This window comes from Periplaneta americana, chromosome 2 (assembly GCF_040183065.1).
Source record: "Periplaneta americana isolate PAMFEO1 chromosome 2, P.americana_PAMFEO1_priV1, whole genome shotgun sequence".
In the NCBI taxonomy this organism is placed as follows: domain Eukaryota; kingdom Metazoa; phylum Arthropoda; class Insecta; order Blattodea; family Blattidae; genus Periplaneta; species Periplaneta americana.
The window spans coordinates 23,766,255-23,787,080 of record NC_091118.1 but is presented as its reverse complement, the minus strand read 5'-3'; the positions used below and the strand labels follow the sequence as shown (position 1 = coordinate 23,787,080).

Below are 20,826 nucleotides of genomic sequence, written 5' to 3'. Positions count from 1 at the left end.
AGTTCACTTACATTTTAAAATAGAATTAATTAATTATAATACTTTTGTAATTATATTTTTTGTAGCCAGTCACAAGTAACTTACAACAAATTCTGTGCATTGTTGATTCATCCTTCCCTGTTAGCAGTTAGTTGTTTGAAATCCTTCTTATGTGGTACACGCTAGTAGTTGTCCATGTCTCTGTTAAATAGTGTCCGTTGTAAATAATGGAAAACTGGCTTCGATCCGGATCTTTGAAAAGCAAGGAACATGAAGATACGCTTCATTTAGCCAGTGCTAATAGTTCAGAAGCTGTGTGTGAAGAAATATATTAATTATAGTGCCATTAAAGAAATATCTAGTCCTAGTGGTAGCTATTCAAAGAAAAAATACTTTCGTAAACATGACAAGAATTATTTGGAACTTGGATTTACTTGGTGTGGCAATGAGAGTGTACCAAAACCTCGGTGCGTTGTTTGTTACGAAGAGCTAAAATTTCTTATATCGTCATCTGGAAAAATAAATAAAAAAATTAATCCAGAAACATGCCCGATTTTTAACAAGCAAAGATGCAATTTAGCATGTTCTATTATTGGTGTACGACGTACAATATATGTCCATTTCAATGTGCATACTGGGTGTCAGCACACTATTAAGAAAGTCATCAATACATGAAAAGATTCGGTATTTCGGTCCTCTGTTATGAATTCGAGTGGTTCCTGGCTGGGTTACAGGCTCGGCGCCAGATATGCAGGGAAAAGATGGCGAGAAACGATACGTTCATAGTGCTTTAAATCCCTCTTTTGTTGCTGAGAGTAGAGTGAAAAGTGGGTAGACGTGTAGGGTAAGAAATGTCATAAAATATTAGTACTGGGAGAGAAAGCGATTGCCATGTGTCATTTCCAAACTCTGAGATTTTCAGCTATAGTGTGATACGCAATTCGTTTGAATTTTATTTTTTCTTATGTCTTTTTTGAAAGACCACAAGGGCAGAACTCGAGGACCACAGGTGGTCCGCGGACCATAGTTCGAGAAACGCTGGTCTAAAGTAAAGCTATATATTCCCAATTTGCAGTAATTCCTCCTGTCGACAGCAAATTTTATTTTTATTACGTTTTTTTCATTTAGTTGATGGTCATAAAGACATGTCACTACAAGTTCCAGGTCACATGGACCCTTGCCTTAACAAGAAGACCGCAAAAGTTACTAGTTAAAAGAACCATATAGCCATCTATTAACAATTATTTGGTCTATATTAGAGTCAGTATTGCATGAGTGTGCCATCTCGTGGATGAAAAGCAGTCCAATATTGCCAGTTCAAGGTTTGATGATAATAGATCTGAACCACAAATAATAGCGTTATATGCTATTTTTTTGTCATTTTTCCCTGATTGCACGATAATCATAACGTTTTAGTCTTTTCTACCTTTCTCGTTTTCTATTATTTTCATCTCTCTTGAAAATAACTTAAAATTTCTTTACGTACATCTCTATCGTTGGCAGCATTGTAGCTAAGTTGGCAGAATTGGCGATCTGAGTGCAATTTCGCCAATATAGCGATTTTGTCGCTAAATCTGGCGATTTTTTTTACTTTTATTTCGACGACTCTTTTATCTTTCCTATTGCTTAAATAGGAACTTAAAGACTTTTTTCAACACCCTGTAGCGACAAAAATAATACTTTCTTTATAGATAATTAAGGAATCTAGCGACTTTTTAACTATTGTTTGGCGATTTGCTGGACACTTCAGTTGACGACATTGTTTGCGTGATAGTGCTAGTGCCTAGCAGTCGGTGGATGTGTGTGGCGTCTATTGTGGAGTGATATAAATTTACTTAATTTCGTTTAGCTTTCGTTCTGAAATAGAATTAGCGTTTTATTTATTTTCTTTGTAGCATTTCCTAACCCCTAGTGTGTTTTCTGATTATACACGGTTTGTTGTGAGACCGCAGAAGTAATTTGTGGAAATCATTTTGTTTTGATATTGAACTTCGCGTTTTCCTAACCTTCAAGTAAGTAATTGGGTATTCATTTTCAACTCTTGTTACCATTTTCAGCCAAAACATTCCGTGGAATAATAAGATAAAAGAGTGCAATAATTATTTTGCATTGTAGTGATAAAGACGAAACTGTTTCTGAGTAAATTTGTTTTCTGGGTGTAAATGATCATCATTGTATTGTCTTCAAAAATCTGATTTTGCAAGATGTATAAAGGAACAATTGTAGGTTCCTACTGTCACGAACTTGTAAAATTGTTACAAATTTATACGTGTCAAGTTTTATACTAAATTGGAAACAAAAAAAAAATCGGTATAGAATGTTAAGATAATCTACATATGATTGGTTTACCTGAACGCGGAAACACATTTAATCTATCCCCAGCTCTGTGATATTGAGAGGCTAACTCTTGATATTAAGCAGTAGCTACAATGAAGTTGTAAGTTATTATTTTAATAGAACACTTTGAGAACGAATTTATACATAATTCATGTCTTATGACCAAAGTGAAGTACTTAATAGAAATGACCTCCTTGAAAGCTGTAATTGCACTCATTCCTTACAGTTTCTGTAAAATAGATGTACTTGTTAGTGGCAGAAGGTAAGTATTTATTTTTGAGTATTATTTGAAGGTTTCACTGTGGTTCTTGCTTTCTGGTGTGCAGGATGGCTAAACCTAACCCCAACTCCGAGCTAAAGCAGCGAGTGAAGACCCTGGAGGGGCAGGTGCTGCCTCTTATAGAGGAGGTTAGGATCCTTAAGGAGAGGATGGACTCGCGGTCGCTACATGGCCTGGAAGCAAGGAAGGAAGACAAAGAGGTACAGGGCAGCAATGAGTTTGAGGAGCTAGAAATAGTGAAGGAGAGATTGAAGTCGTAAGAGAGAGAATTAAAATAGAAGCAAAATGATCTGATAAAACTGCAAGAAGAATTGGAAAGGATAAGAGATCTTGTGTTATCGTATTTACATTTATTACTAAAACCTTAAATTTGCTAACCAGTTAAGAATTTATTCGACAGAAATCACTAAACTGGAGAATTTGGTACCTCAGCATTCAACTATGTTACGATAATAACCAAGTACACATTGTCGCCAAGATATGGGCATGACGTTTACCTATGGCATTGTTACCAGGAGAAATGTGGTTTTTTTCTCTCCCCCTCGTTCTCAGTATTACCACAGTCTAGTATATACAGTCGCGAAGCTTGGGGTGATTTTTTGCATTTCTCGCGATAGTTGCTAGCCGCTTGGAGTGCTGTGTCACTGCCATCGTGATCTAATACAGGCCGTAAGGCAGACCATGTGACTCGCTTAACCCGATCACGAAGGGCGGCGTTTCAACCATATAAATTAATTGGAATGCATAAAAAGTAACATATATTTCTCTAAAATGTAGTGTAATTGCATTAATAAAATTTAAAACAATGATTAGGATACATTTCAGACATAATTCCTTGCGAGTTAAGGTGTAATATTATTTTTGGTGTGAAAATTACGTAGTTCGTATGTGTAATAGACCTACCTGCCTTTATTTCGATTAAATATTGCGAAATTATTGTTGTTGTTTTCTAATGCCAGGCGTTTGACAATAAAGTCATTTGACCTCTTGCACTCCAATATTTTTCAAAGATATTATCATGGCCAGCCACTGAAGCACAGATTTTGAGGTGTTCCGAATCCATTTCTTGGTTTGAGTTGCACAATGGGCAGTTAGGGGACTGATATATTCTAATTCTATGCAGGTGTTTGGCCAAACAATCATGGCTTGTTGCCAATCTAAATGCAGCTACAGACGATTTTCGTGGTAAATCGGGAATTAACTGTGGATTTTGATGCAGAGAGTTCCATTTTTTCCCTTGAGATTGTGTTATCAAATTTTGTTTGTTAAAGTCTAAGTATGTAGATTTAATAAATCTTTTCACAGAGTAAAACGTAGATTTAGTAACAGGTCTGGAAGTAGCAGTGCTGCCCTTCTTTGCTAAAGCATCCGCATTCTCGTTTCCCAGGATTCCACAATGGGATGGTATCCATTGGAATACAATTCTTTTATTGAGTGATATTAATTGAGAGAGCATTTTAGTTATTTCTGCTGTTTGAGATGAAGGTGTGTGTTTAGAGACTATTGATAGAATAGCTGCCTTGGAGTCTGACAATATAACTGCATTTTTAAATTTATTGATGTGACATAGAAGATTCCTGAGACTTTCACTTATTGCAATGATTTCTCCATCAAAACTTGTTGTTCCATACCCAAGAGATCTATAAAGTGAGAAGAGACAGCATGTAACACCTGCACCGGCACCTTGTTCTCTGGAGATCAAGGATCCGTCGGTGTATAAATGAAGCTAGTTTTGTGGAGGGTACCTAATAATTAATTGTCTCTAAAGACAATTGTTTTAGTATTTCAGTGTTTACTTCTGATTTTAGTATTTCTTCTGTTAAATTTAGATTATATTCTATATTTAATAGAGTTAAAGGGTTTGGTTTAATTTGTAGGTTTTCTTTTAAATTCGGGATATTGATTTTCTGTTTTAATTCTTGAACAATGGATATGAAACTTTTTTGAGTTTTCAATCTACAGAGAGGACTGTATGAATGCCAATTGTTTCCTGGTAATCTAATAAGTTTTTCATACTGAATCAGTGCTTTTTCTTCTATTGTCATTTTGATGCTGTTAATATTAGTGAGGAATCTCATAGAATCTATTGGAGTTGTTTTGATTCCACCAGTAATGAGTCTGAGAGCTTGGTTTTGAACATATTCCATTTCGTTAATGAAAGGTGAAGTAATTAAAATTTCTCCGCAGTATGTCAGCACTGGGTGTATAAACATTTTGTATGTAGTGTTCAAAGTATTCCTAGAGCATCCCCATTTCTTTCCTGCTAGTCTTTTTAGAAGGGAGAATCTTTTACGAGCTTTTTGAGAAATGTATTTCAAATGGTTGCTCCATGTTAACTTACTGTCGAAAATAACTCCAAGATATTTGGATTCATAAGTCCTAGGAAGGTGTTGGCAATTGTATTGGATATTGAATTCTCTTTCTTTTTTACCAAGTGCAAATATTTGGTAGTTACTTTTGCTTAAATTGAGTGTCATCAAATTTGATGCATTCCATTCATGTAGTTGATTTAGAGTTTTAAGAGCAGCGAAATTATTGTACATTCATTTATGCACGATTCAATAATTTTCAGTTGCACTGCACGAATATTTACATATGTTGAAATTATAGGTTATGTTTACTGTCCCAGTTGCCCCAGTTGGAGACCACTAATTTTAGTGGTCTCCAATGCCCTGCCATTCATATGGAAATATTATAGGTTATGTTTACTATATCGTATATTCCTAAATTCGCAATTATACATTATAATTACGCATAATTCATGTATGATACTCCGCAAATTCAATTTGTCTGTATTTTAATACTACAATTGAGTACTGAATTATTGTATTTATCTACTACCTAAGGGACGAAGTAACAATCGTACGTAGGTACACTAATTTCATAAGAGTGGTATGATAAATTTTCTGTCTTTATCAAGGAAGGTAGACGTGCTATATTAAAATCACAATATAATTTTTTTTTATTAAACCTCAAAATAGCTTCCATTCTAAACTTAAAATGTTCATGCGAAAAGATTATGTTAACACGTAAAATTCTCTTCACATTAAAATAACACAGTTTTGTAACTATTTCTGCAACATATTATGCAACACGAAGTAAAGGGAACTTATGGACACATTACACTAAATAAAACTTAGCTATGATACGCAATAAAGTTATAATATAATAATTCACTGAGCTCCATACACTGAAATAGAAAACCCGAACATATATTACGGCCTGGTCTAGATCGAAAAGACATTGATGTGCCGTATTTCACATTGTTGTGAAACGTTGTGTAAACTGTGAAATGTTCGTTATCGGTTGTAATAACTGTAAATGGCTAAAATACAATAATTTGAGTAATAATATGGGACAAGGAGACGTTTGTTGCACTATAAATTCTAAGAAAAAGATGTCAAAGTTATCCTTCCGAAAGATCCAGGAAGGTGAGTTTATAAAATATAATATATACTTTATGAAAATAATAGAAATAATAGGCCTATATAAACCTTATGTATTTCGTATTTCAGTAGTGGAAGGAAGGTGTTAATTTTTCAAAAGAACACGATATCGAAAGTACAATACATTTTATCGTCTGCTAGGGAAAGAGTCTGTGATGAGGCGATAGTAGCGATCCTGGTGGCTAGCAACTATCTATGGATTCATATTTCAACTGTCTATATTTGCATATTTAGTAAGTATTGAGCTTTGCAACTGTATACACTAAACTGTGGTATTACTGAAAGCGCCACTGTTAGCTACAAGGTTAGATAGGGCACAGCCTTTTTCATTTATCAAGCCATGCTGTTACTTGGCAACACCATAATCCAGGAGGCTGTATTAGTCTTATTCTGTAACCTCCTCGTTGAGCTTGAGAATTACTGTAGCCTACTTATATTTTAATGTATATAATTTTGGGCTAAATTCAGATTTGTATATGGACTGGACCGGGTATCTCAGTTGGTAGAGCGTTGGTACATTTAACCAAAGGTCCCAGGTTCGATGCCCGGCCCTGGAACAATTTATCCCTCGAAATTATTCAGTGTACTGTCTGTGTGTTGTCATATTGAAATAAGTAAAATATAACTGTGCCTACTGTCTTTCAGTATTCAATTTTTTCAGATTTTCCGTGTTATTAAGCTTGGTTTAAGAACTAGATTGCTTAAAAAGAACAAAAATATGTTTGTAAAGGGTTTTCCAATAAGAGTGTCACACTTTTAAAATGAATTTATATAAACGAAATAATATATTATTTTTTCAATGTACCGAAGTACATATGATATTTCCATGCAGATATTCTGCGTCATCATACGATGAAAGAGTAATGGAACAGAGAAAAATTCTCTCCGGCGCCGGAATTTTTCTCCGTTCCATTACTCTTTCATCGTATGATGACGCAGAATATCTGCATGGAAATATCATATGTACTTCGGTACATTGAAAAAATAATATATGATATGCGTAAATCACTTCGTGATTTAAGACGGCGCTTATTCCGTCGGATCCCGGCCAACTAGTCACTCATAACGAGTGCACCTCAGCACATGTGTGGACTTCGGTCCTATGTTCATAGACATCTATGACGTAGTGCAGAGGGCGGCCACTAGAGGGAACCCAAGAGTTGGAACTCAATCAGAGACAATTCTGTCCGACGCCGGGGTTGTATCCGGTGTGGCTTAGTGGATAAAGCATCAGCACGTAGAGCTGAAAACCCAGGTTCAAATCCCGGCGCCGGAGAGAATTTTTCTCCGTTCCATTACTCTTTCATTGTATAAACGAAATAAGTTTATTTTTTAATTATTATTATTATTTTGAAGCATAATTAATGCCATTACGTACGGAAGAGAATGTCAGTTAAATGCCCGCCATGGCTTTGTTGGGTTGCGCATATACGGGTCTTCCAATTTTCCATAACAGACATACATAAACCATGTTCAATTTCACGAATAACGCACGTGATATTGTTCCTTAGGTCATTAACTATTTCTGGCTTGTTTACATAAACATTATTTAACATAACCCCATAAGAAGTAATCCAGCAATGTTGAACCACATGATTTCGGGTGCCAGTTAACATCACCACCACGCGAAATGATGAACCTCTGAAATTCTCCCTCAAAAGGTCGACTGTTTCATCAGCAGAATGACACGTGGCGCCATCTTGCAGAAACGAGACGTTTCTGTGATCCATACCTTCCAATTGAGGCCAAAAATAATCCCTTATCATAGCCTGATATCTTACACACACCGTACACTTCATGGAATGCTTAGCAAGCGTATGACTTTTTTTAATAATAAATTTTAATGATTTCTACACTTCGTGGAATGATGTAACGTTCCATGATTATTTGTCAACAACAACTGTAACCATGGGAAAAATATGACTGCTGTAGCTTGGTAAAAGCTGAAACATGCATTAATCCCTTAAATGTGCACTATAAAATCTTGACATTTGGTTGCAAATAACTTTAAACACATTTATATAATGATAGCATATGATTTGCAATTGAGGAATATAACATACAAATATGCTAAAATCCAATCCGCCCCCTAGTTATCACATAAACTGTTATTTCATTAAACCGTACTTATGTTGACATAATACATTTTAAAAATAATAAAAATTACTTACTGTACCTTGCCTTGTAACATGGACATTATCTTTTACTCTAAAGTGGTGATAGGTTATTGCTTGGATGGACTAGGACTATTATATAAAAAATAAGGTTAATGTTTATCTCTCTCTTTTTTAATGTTTGAAGTTACCGTTTCCTTTTAAACAATTTTTGAACTCTCATCCTCAAGTGCATATATTTTTCAGCTTCTCTTGAAAACCATTCAGTGCTAAGTATAATAAATGTACTAAGCAAACAGTTTTGATTAAATCTTTTCAAGAAATTTAATTTCGATTTGCAGATTGTTAATGACATATTCCAATATGGAAAACATATAAGTTATTGTTCAAAAATAAAACCTTCACGCAATCAGATGCCACAAATAAGCCTCCCCTTTATAGAATATCAAAATACACATTTCCTAATGTATATTTTGTCCTGTGTTCTCTTGCAGTACTGAATTGCATGTCTCACAATTTAACTTCCTATCAACACAATAGGCATCATAACCACACACATTCATGAGTACCCTCATCAATTTCTGAAACTTCCAAATAATTTTAATCTAGTACATGAGTAAAGTCATTTGAAGCATTTTGCTCACTTAAATTTGCTGATGTTACATCTTTGAAAGCAATTTCCATTTCTACCAATGAAAAATTATCTGTTTTCTTTTCTTTTTTTTTTTCTTTTTTTTGGTAGGTTATTTTACGACGCTTTATCAACATCTAGGTTATTTAGCGTCTGAATGAGATGAAGGTGATAATGCCGGTGAAATGAGTCCGGGGTCCAACACCGAAAGTTACCCAGCATTTGCTCATATTGGGTTGAGGGAAAACCCCGGAAAAAACCTCAACCAGGTAACTTGCCCCGACCGGGAATCGAACCCAGGCCACCTGGTTTCGCGGCTAGACGTGCTAACCGTTACTCCACAGGTGTGGACTCTTTTTTCTTCTTTAGAATGTATTTAAGATGCAACTTTTATCTGCACTAACGACACTGTCATATAAAACATTATAATTGCATCCAGACAACAATCTGTACATACAAACCATTTCTCAGTACACTAGATTCTCACTACCTTCAGTAATTCGGTCTCTCAGTTATCGGACCTCCTCCTAGTGTACGTCCTGTCACTTCTACTGTAATAGTTTTATGAGAAATTTACACCAGTGCCTGCCATGTGTTGTATACATATACAGGGTGTCCCATTTATCTTGTACACTATTATAATTTTTTGTTTGGATAGATATTGGAATTTTTGTTTTTGAGAGTTATGTTAGAACGAGGGGCTAACATGAGTGTAGAGATTTGGTGCATGTAATAACATTATGGTACAAGATAGACGTGATGTCATCACTTTTTGAAATAGCACTACATACTTCAATCATGTTACATTGTTTACACACATTAAGACGAGTTCAAAAATATATCACAGTGTCACCTTTCCAATCAATAACAACAACAAAATGCAAAATGAATGCCATGAGAATGTGCCATTTGTTGTGGTGCCCCATTCATCTTGTGCATTAACTTACACAAAACGAAAGACGACTGACGTCCCTACACGTCGTGTGTTGTGTGTTTGCTGTCTTAACATGTAAACAAACCACAACAACTGTCGACACCACAATCCACGTACAGTGGTCTGCACGTTCTCCAGACCTGTTGCCACTCGACTTCTTCCTGTGGGGAACTGTAAAGGACAGTGTGTACCAGAACATTCTGATAACACCAGACGACATGCAGCAACGCATTCGACAGGCTTGTGTGTCCATTCAGCCAGCAACATGCCGGGCAGTCATACGGTCTTTCGGGGAACGCCTTCGAATGTGCATTAATGTGAATGATCACCATTTGGAACATCTTCTGTGACTCTCAAAGCATAACATTAGCACATTGGAAGTACGTTTTTGTTTCATTTTATTGTTATTGATGAGGAAGTTGACATTGTGATACATTTTTGAACTCGTCTTAATGTTTGTAATCAATGTAACATGATTAAAGTATGTAGTGCTATTTGAAAAATTGATAATGTCACGTGTATCTTGTAACATAATGTAGTTACATGCACCAAATCTCCACACTCATGTTAGCTCCTCGTTCTAACATAACGCTCAAAAACAAAAATTCCAATACCTATCCAAACAAAAAAGTTGTAATAGGTGCAGAAGATAAATGGAACATTCTGTATATGCATCGGCCACATATGGACATTCTAGTTTCGATTTAAAAGTGCAAGAGGAGTGTTTGTTGCAGCTTATAACATTAAATTTAATGACTTTTAAGCATTATCAGTCATCTGGTACCCCTCTGTGCGAGGAATGGCTGGATTAGCGAGAGTCTGTTGTATTCTCCATGGTAAATTTTCCTATCTAAAGAAAATCAATTCTGTAAGGGGGCTTTCACACCAAAATGTCAAGTGGCAAATGACAAATGGCATGAAGGTTGCAGACCAAAGTTGCAGTTGTCAGCGGCAAATGTTTTCTTTTGCATATTTCTCAGTTCTCAAGATATATTCTGACGACGATGTTGATGTAATTATTACTTTGAGCGCTGTTATGATCACCAGATGAAGACGTACGAGGAGGTATTGGTTCAACCAAAGATTTCTCTTAACTTTCCCCTTTATAATATTCCTGTTGCTTATAATTTCCTACTACTTTCTTATTAATTCTACAGGGTGTTTCTGGGCTGGTATTACTAACTTTCAGGGATGATGGGGAAGGGCACATGTATCAATTTGAGATAGGAACCTTGGTCCGGAAATGACTGAGTTGAAAGTTATAAGCAAAAATAGTTGTGTGAAAATGAAATTGTAATTTGGCACCATGTGCCCTTCTTCCCTTAACCTTTGGAACAGTCGTGGAAAGATAGTATGGGTCGGATGTCTCCTACGTGGGTACTGGGCCGGATACAATCTGTGAGCTTGTCTACTGCTTCCATTGGCTCATCCGTATTTGAAAATCATGTCTGCATATTCCGCTCTCGTGTGCTCCTCCATTTCACTAGGACTGATTGACTGGACACTGCAACTTGTACACATACACTGCTGTCTACAGACGTGACTGATCATGCCCATTACACATTATGCCATCTGCATTGCTTTGTTGTAGTTTCTTATCCCCATCCCTCAGACAGTGCACTAAATGGAATACTGTAAGTAGACAATGTAAACAATGTCAGATGAATACAGTATGTGTAAGATGTACAGATAAATACACATAAATAAGGTGTACAGAGGAATAAAATTATTTCATTTCCACACAACAATTTTTGCTTATAACTTTCGACTCAGTCATTTCCGGACCATGGTTCCTTATCTCAAATTGATACATGTGCCCTTCCCCATCATCCCTGAAAGTTAGTAACACCAGACCGGAAATACCCTGTATAAACTTGACTCTGTCATACAGTTAATACACTCAGTCGTTGAAAGATGAAATACATTAATAACATAATTCACTTTTTGCCTTTCCAAATTTAAGGGAAATTCAGGTTTATAATTAAGCTATAATACAATCCTCTTCCTAATGAAAAACATCTCATAGGTATGCCTGGAAATTTAGCATAATCTCAAAATCTGGAAATACAATATTCCTAACATTTAGCCAGTTATTCCTAATATTTTTTAAAATATGCACAAAGTGATACATAAGAAATGTAAACCCTTCTGGATAATCTGGATTTGGATAACTAATGGAAATAGGTGCAATTTATGATCTGATGGTTGTCAGCAGTGAGGGAAGTGAGACAGTATGTGCTGGTATATAATACCGCCACTGGTTTATATGTCCAGAAACATACCATTAGTGAAAAATGACATACCGTCGCTGAAAAAATGTGATTCGTAAAAATTTGTTTATACATTCCTTCACAGCAAAGAGTACATCTGTTTGCTTTATAGGTCTAAACCACAGCCTTCTGGAACTCTATTCAACGTGTATTTAGACACGTTTATTTGGTAAGTAAACCTTTGGAATGCATTGTAGAATTTCAACTACAGAAAACTGTGGTCTGTAGCTTGTGGTGGCTGCTGTTGCAAATTTAGCGACTTTGTCATCACATCTTATGCTTTTAAAATATTTGTCAGTGACACATACCGTTACTTATCTGTTATTTAAATAGGGTTACATACTGTTTTGAGTACTTGTTAGTGTTAGAAATAAAGTTTTAATCAGTAACATTATAATATTTGCAGTAACATTAAAGAAGTAAATTAATACTGTTTAGCTATTTTCCATAAGGCAGTAATGGCAACGTTTGGTTTTGGTTTGAATTTTGAGCTTTACTGCTTCAGTACGAAAGATATCAGATGTTGCTCCCCCAGGATTGAAAGCAATCTGGGAGTATCTACACAAATAAGATGAGGGACCTCAAGTCAGAAGTTATATTTCTGCTTCAGCATACTTTTGTAAGATCTTTTTTGTTGTTTGTGCACTTTTTATTAACAATTAAGGTGCTTTGAAGCATCGACATTTTTTTAATTGATAAGGCTTAAGTCACAGTGGACATTGCAAAATAATCTAGTAAATAACTGAAGTAGCTTGAAATCTATACTAATAATAAATCTGTAGCCGAAATTTTTCTGGTAATTTTCGATTTTCCAAAAATAATTGGTCCTAATATATATAATTAGCTACCCTGAAACCGAAAATTGCTTTTTCGAAATTTTTGTTACCTTTTCACACGATAATGGCTGAACCTATTTATATGAAAATTGGAATATAAATTAAGTTCGCTGTAACTTAGATTTTAGGCTGTATGACATTCAAAATTTGTTATTTAAAAGGGGGGTTATAGGGGGGTCTGAATTAAATAAATCGAAATATCTCGCTTATTATTGATTTTTGTGAAATATGTTACATAACAAAAGTTTCTTTAAAAACCATTTCCGATAAGTTTATTCCTTGCAAAATTTTGATAGGACTGATATTTAATGAGATAAATGAGTTTTAAAATTAAAATACAATACAAGGCGGTGTAATGAAATGAAAATAAATGACCACGTCTATAAGGGGCCTTGGACAGCAACAATCGAAAGCTATGAAACATAGCCTACAGAGAATGTTTCTGTGTTTGTATGAAGTAATATAGAAAGCTAAATTAACCGATTTGTATAATTAATTATTATATCACCATTGGAAAGTGTAGTTTCTCTAGATGGACATAATGCTATAATGTTATTATAGTAACTTCTGAGTGGTCTCTGGACCAAAATGATCGCATTTTAATTATTGAAATACAATTTAAATTAAGTAACATATTAAACGATTTATCCTTCTATCAAACACGAATGTTCCCTGGATCAAACGTCCTATTTTAATTATGTAATTACTTTATATTTATTTCTAACGGGTGCAGCGGAGCACACGGGTACGGCTAGTTATTTAATAAGAAATGTAATGTTTTGCGAAAGCTTCATAGATTCGCATTATTGACTGCACGAAACAATTCACTGAATATGAGGAGCATCATTTCAAAACGTATTAAGTCCCCCAGTGGACGAAATTAAATTTGTTACTTTCTATTTATTTATCTTTCATGCTGTGGAGTCTGATGGTTCCAAGTCGTCATGTTCGTAAACTGTAAAACCAGTACTTAAAAATGGTTTTGTGTAGTGTTTTGAAAACTTCTCCGGTTTACGAGTAATCCAGTTTTTCGTTGTTCGTGTAAAAAAATTGTAAGTTGCGCGTAATATGTTTTGAAATGATGCTCCTCATATCATGTACATGTATGTTGAAAGGGAGGGGTATGTATGCCATTTTTAAATCGAGGTATGCTGGGAAAAAATCTTGGGATAGCATACTGCCTCTGGTTTTTTTCCCCACTTCCCCCACTGGTTGTCAGTAACAATCCAAGGCACAAACCTAATTTGCTTGTGGTTACAGGAGAAAGAACTGGAGGAGCTGAGACAGAAATATGAAGCAGAGCGCAAGTTGCGGCTTCAGCTAGAAGTAAGTGATGAGCTGTTACCATGGTTACATTTACAATCCGTGCATAGTTTAGGACAGGTGTGTCAAATTAATTTGGGCTGTGTTCAGGGTGGCAGTGATTGAAGTCTGCTGCAACATTTCTGTAGCTTAGATAGATAGATAGATTTATTCGTTCCATAATATTCTTACATTTGCTTTATAGCATAGAATAAAGAACATGTCCAATTCTTACGTTTAACAATAAAATGCAATACATATAAAATGCAAATATGAAATATGTACAGAATTAATACCTTAATAATCATAATATTTTATACAATGTAATATGTTTACCATTTAATAGTATTATAATATTTACACAGTACTGTGAAATGTCAAGAATTCATCTACAGAATAGAAAGTGTGAGATATTAAGTAATTTTTTAGTTTTACCTTAAATAATGCAGGGTTTTGGCTATGTTTCTTAATGTCTTCAGGAAGACTATTGAACATTTTTATCGCCATGTAACGTATTCCCCTTTGATAGCATGATAAATTTGATGAATGAAGAATGATATCAATTCATCACGAAAATCAAAAAATTTGTTATAGGAAAGCTTCAAATAATCACAACAATGCATTGAGAATGTCACAGGTTAACCAAACAGTAAAGCAGGAAAAGTTATTTACCAGAATTGGATAAAAATACCTTTTCCAAAGCCTCCTTAGTACTGTACCACGTTACTAAATATCTGTAGATGCAATAACTAATGTTTGTGTCATTATAACAGTTACCTTTAAATAACTTGAAAATGATTAGAGATATCTCAAAATGGATTGCACTATTGTTCCCCCCCCCCCCCCCAGAAAATTTCACATGATTCTGAGTAACAAAATATCTATAGATGCAGTAACTAATGTTTGTGTCATTATGACAGTTATCTTTAAATAACTTGAAAATGATTAGAGATATTTCAAAATGGATTGCACCATTGTTTTTTTTCCCCCCAGAAAATTTCACATTATTCTGAGTACAAAATATCTTTTTTTCCAGAAAATTTCACATGATTCTGAGTACAAAATATCTATAGATGCAGTAACTAATGTTTGTGTCATTATGACAGTTATCTTTAAATAACTTGAAAACGATTACAGATATCTCAAAATGGATTGCGCCATTGTGTTTTTTCTTTCTTTTTTTTTTTTCAGAAAATTTCACATGATTCTGAGTACAAAGTATCTATAGATGCAATAACTAATGTTTTTGTCATTATGACAGTTATCTTTACATAACTTGAAAACGATTAGAGATATTTCAAAATGGATTGCACCATTGTGTTCCCCCCCCCCCCCCAGAAAATTTCACATGATTCTGAGTACAAAATACCTATAGATGCAGTAACTAATGTTTGTATCATTATGACAGTTATCTTTAAATAACTTGAAAACGATTAGAGATATCTCAAAATGGATTGCCCCATTGTTTTTTTTTTTGTTTTTTTTTTTTTTTCCCCCAGAAAATTTCACATGATTCTGAGTACAAAATATCTATAGGTGCAGTAACTAATGTTTGTATCACTATGACAGTTATCTTTAAATAAGTTGAAAACGATAAGAGATATTTCAAAACAAATTACACCATTGTTCCCCCCCCCCCCCAGAAAATTTCTCATGATTCTGAGTACCTGCATGACCCCCTTTTTATTTAAAATTTCAAAGTTGCATCCAAAATAGCGGCTTTTGAGATAGCTGAGGGCTAGAATCGAATATGTCACTGGTAGAGCATTTGGTTTTACAAATACTGGTAACACCTATAGTAATCGAAAATCAAACATATGGAAGATATTTGTATGGTTCCAGACTTTTGATTCACCTTGTAGAATTGAGTAAGCACAGTAGTTTTTAGACTTTTAACTTCAATCTTTGCAGAGGTATGGATGCTTTTCTTTCGTCACTTTGTAAAAACATTTTACCATTACAGACTTTACCATGGTTAAATGATGTGTCGGCTAAGTATGTCTATACCTTGACCAAAACTACTTCCGACTTGACAGTTTACAGAGAAGGGGGAGCAGTGTTGTCATGTTGCCCATCGTTCGTGTAAGCAAGCGCTGCCGATAGAGTACAGTAATGAACGGCTGACATGAACGCATACATTTCTAAGTAATTTGTTGAACACTAGGCATTAAAATTTGTGTACATTATTACTTTTATTAGTCTATTATTATTATTATTATTATTATTATTATTAGTAGTAGTAGTAGTAGTAGTAGTAGTAGTAGTAGTAGTAGTAGTAGTAGTAGTAGTAGTAGTACTGGTATTCTTCAATGTAATACCGTTAGAAAAGCGTCGAAAGGACTGTAAACTGTAAAAACAGGTTCAAATTTAATACGAATCGTCTACTTTTATGAGTGTCTGTATTCTTCAATTTAATATTGTTAGAAAGGCATTCAAAAATTGTAAACTGTAAAAATATTTATGATTAAAAATCTGCACGGCCTTTTTCTTTCCCAATATCGATAACAGTGCTCTTATTAATTTTAACACAAGCAGCAGTTCTCATTACGACTTGCGCCAAAGGTAAAAGAGGCCCTCCATTATCTTTCTCCCTCTCAAAATACTCTCTTACATAACCTACCATCTCTCACGCTTGACTCTTTAACGACGCACATTGTACAATATTCGTTGTTCTCCGCCTGACTTTCCTTCCTTCCGACACTGCACAATTCACCTGTTTAGAAACTCTCGCAGAAACTAGAAAACACACACTAGCCATACATTCCACCAATGACAACGAAGATAATACATGGAATATAATTGAAACAAAATAATTATCGATACCGGTACACTAGACCAATAATACAATTAAATAATATTTTTAATTCACACAAAGCACGCGTTAACCAGCCAACTCAAAGTCACTCCGGGCACTGTATTCAGTTCTAGGCCGTGGTATTCACGTGCAACTTGTAAACGTAGACATAGCAACACCGTCCCGTTACCATGGTTACGCCTCTCTCGTGATTGATTGATTTGAATGGTAACGTGCTAAAGGCACCATTTGTCAGGTCGGAAGTTGTTTTGGACAGACCATAAGTAACCAGTGATTATGAATTGTGCACAGAAACTGGATTTTAATCATGGTTTCGTAACCCATGATTGTTGCATGTTGCCATTACTGGCTTTCTCTGAACCACATCTGTTTTTCATTTTAGAGTAAAGAAAAAGAACTGCGAGAACTGAGAAAAGAGCTGCAAGCAAAGGAGGAGAAATTGAAGAAGATGGGAAAGGAACTGCTAGCAGAGCGCCAGAAGGAAGCAGTAAGTGTGAGCTGTTGCCATTGTTACAGTTACTGAATGGTTTTGAGCAATGAAAGACACATATGGCTGTGTGCACCATTCTCGATCATCTAGTCCGTTTATCAGCAATCACGGAAACATGGTTAATTCTTGACAGCGATCAAGTTACAGATGCGGTGCACCGACATTTTCCCTCGATCAACTCAGTACCGTCAGCTGACGGTACGCTCGCTTGAGAAGAATCATCTGAGCGCTAGGTTACCGTGTATAAAACAGCGAAGGAACGCACTCTGTCAATTATCACTTCGTTTTTGTTTGTCGGGCTGCTTTCAAACATCCTCGCAGTTTTCAAATAACAAGTTTCAATAATCATGGAAGAAAAAAAGAAAAGAGCACCGAACTTCTCACAGTTCGAAGTGGGAATTCCTTTAGAACTCGTCAGCAATTATACATCCATATTACAGAATAAAAGTACTGACAGAAGTTCTCTAAGAGAAAAGCAGGCTACCTGGTTGGATTTAACCTCACAATTCACATGAGTTATACGTGTTTACATAATTCCACATAATATGTAACGTAATTTATACAGTGGTTATTTCATATTATTGATAATAATTGGGAAAATTTCAGTATACGGATACCTCACTGACAATTATCTTGAAATAGGCTACTAAAAAGAGCAGATTTGTATGTGTTTGTCGAATGCTAATCATCTTGCTTACGAAAAGACACATTTCAATGCCAATAATAATTTCAGTATACGGATACCTCTCTAACAATTATTTTAAAATAAAAAAAAAAAAGCAATTCGTCTGTGTATGTCGAATACGCATCATCATGCATACGAAAAGGAAGTTTTTAGTGCCAATTATTTTGTGTGCACAACGTTGGAATTTTGGAGTAAGAGGGAAAGGAAAGTATTCTTGTTCTGAAATTTATCCATTTGTTTTGTGTTCACAAGGTTGGAAGTTTGGAGTAAGAGGGAAAGGAAGGTATCCGTGTAATTTCTCTTAATTCAAGCGTAAATAGCCTAATTGTCCAAAACGTCATGTAGGTCCTAATAGTTTCAAACGGCAAATCTATAGCTAATAAGTGATAATCTCGCATTCTACAAAATGGTCATTTAGTTTTGCTATATTATTACCGGCATAGAATAACTACTTTATTATTATGTTAACAAAATTGGACAATTAGGCCTAAAGAATATTTTGTCCTCAAGTAAAGTCCCGATCTTCCAAAGCAGAAAGATGTATAAAACATTAGTCTATTTTGAGAAAAAAAGAACATTTTTATTATTCATCTACAAACTTACTCTTTCTACAATAACACCAATTCTGTTATTTCCGCAGTGATTTGCGTGTTCAAGATACATCATTTCATCTTCAATTCCATCAAGTACGTCAAATCATGCCGCCATTTTGGTTTTCTCGACTTGACCATGTTCAATTCAAGATAATCGGTCCCACACCCGTGATCAAATTTGATCATCATCAACTCGCTTGTAACTTTGATCGAGATTGATACTCCGCAAGTTGGTGTTGAAGATGGTCAAATGCCGACTTAACCATGGTCAAATTTTAATCTAGAATGGTGCACACGGCAATACTGTAACAACTCAGATCTCTACCAGCTGAAGGTGCAGCTGTAATCAGCTGGGCGCGAATGAAGATCAGTTTGTTGATGAGTGAAGCAATTATACAGGGTGAACCGTAAGTAATACCATTAATTTCAAGGGTATTTCTTTAGATATTTCAAACAATTAAGTTTAATACAGTTTTGCTCGTTTTTGCACCCTTTTCAAGATAAAATTGTGAAGAAAGAATGATCTGAAACTGATGAAGAAGAGGAAAAGGAATTGGTTGAGTCCCTGGCTGAGAAGAAACTACATACTGAAGGATACACTGAAGGAATGGTATTTGGGAGAAGAGTTTAGGACAGAAGAAGATATCAAGTGATAGCCTACATTAAGATATATGGATCATATGTGCACATATAAGGATCACCTTCAAATTTATACAGATGGATCACTAAATCCTAATAATGGGACATCAGGAGCAGGGTATTATATTCCGAAATATCAAGAAACTTATTTCATACCATGTTCATCCTCCTCCACTCTTGACACTGAATTGCTAGCTATTGATGCTGCTCTTCAGTGTGTTACTCAAATTTCTGAAAAATCTATTTGCATACTTACCGACTCGAAGGGGGGCTATATTTAATATAATCAAATATGTACCAAACCTATATGCACATAGAATTATTCCAATTCAGAAACAACTATGTAAACTAAAAGAACTCCAAAAGGAAATAACATTTCAATGGATACCTAGTCATTGTGGTATACCTGGAAACGAGAAAGTCGATAATATTGCAAAACAGGCAACATATTTGCAACCAAGACCTCTTCAAGTGATATCTCTATCCAGTGCTTTTGCTTCAGTAAAGTCTCATTTTACAAACCTATGGATCAACAATTGGCTCTCTTCTGACAAAGGAAAAATTTTACAGTCTGTACAAAAAAAACCAAATGACCTGGAAATGTACAAAAACTTGCCCAGACGTGTTCAAACTTTAAGAAGAGCCAGAACAGGTCACATTGTCACTTAATTGTACCTACACCGATTTCACATTTCTGATAATCCTGCTTGTCTGTGGTGTAATAATCATGATGAAGATCTGGAACATATTCTTCTATACTGTCCATCCATAAACCACAAAAGATGTAAATTAAAATCATCAGTACCAGTTGCAGAAGACACAGCCCTGCAGTATATATTGACTACACCCCAACTCTGGCTACTAGCAACAGGCATCTATAATGAACACCGATCAAAATACCCCTCATTTCTCGTGAAAAACAACAACTGAATAGACTACAGTGGACTATATTGGACTTTATGTTGTCAGCAAACAGCGGGATACATTAAGAAGATTGATTGATTGATATGTGGAGATTAAAAGGAAGGCAGAAAATAGGAAAGATTGGTGAATGCTGGGTTTGCAGAACACTATGTATGTGTAAAACATTTCATAACGTGTTTTGGGAAAGCTATTGATTTCATTCCTAATATGCTCAGTCAACTTAAGGAGCAGTGTATTATGATAATAAAATAGAAAGAATTTTAGTTTTATCCTTTAAATGTGCAAAAATTTGGTCCCAACAAATGGTAACATTTGTTCGTATCAAATTTCTGCAGTTTTAAAGGACAAAAATAAAATTGTTTATGCTCGACCATGTCGAAATGTAGTAATTATACACCTGGTAGCAGTCCTTTAATGCATGTCATTAAAGTACAGGTGTTTTCAGCCAATGACAACTCAGCTTACAGGTGTTCAGCCAATAACAAGTCAGCTTTGTACCATTATAAAACAGCAAATATCGATTATTCTCGGATATGCAATCGAAAGAGAAT

The 20,826-nt window shown here is 35.1% G+C and overlaps 1 protein-coding gene across 3 annotated transcripts in view; it reads left to right on the top strand.

Moving 5' to 3' along the window:
• The first annotated feature begins 1,654 nt into the window (after positions 1 to 1,654).
• The window catches only part of LOC138716260 (uncharacterized), a 31,959-nt gene continuing 12,787 nt past the window's right edge, over positions 1,655 to 20,826 (top strand). The window contains exons 1-4 of one of the 3 annotated variants that reach the window (XM_069849160.1): positions 1,664 to 1,991; positions 2,643 to 2,796; positions 14,088 to 14,153; positions 17,327 to 17,431. In XM_069849160.1, the coding sequence (XP_069705261.1) occupies positions 2,644 to 2,796; positions 14,088 to 14,153; positions 17,327 to 17,431 (324 nt within the window). In that variant the 5' untranslated portion in view covers positions 1,664 to 1,991; position 2,643. Of the gene's footprint in view, positions 1,992 to 2,642; positions 2,797 to 14,087; positions 14,154 to 17,326; positions 17,432 to 20,826 lie in introns of all 3 variants that reach the window. The other 2 variants (XM_069849152.1, XM_069849166.1) reach the window with 2 other exon arrangements.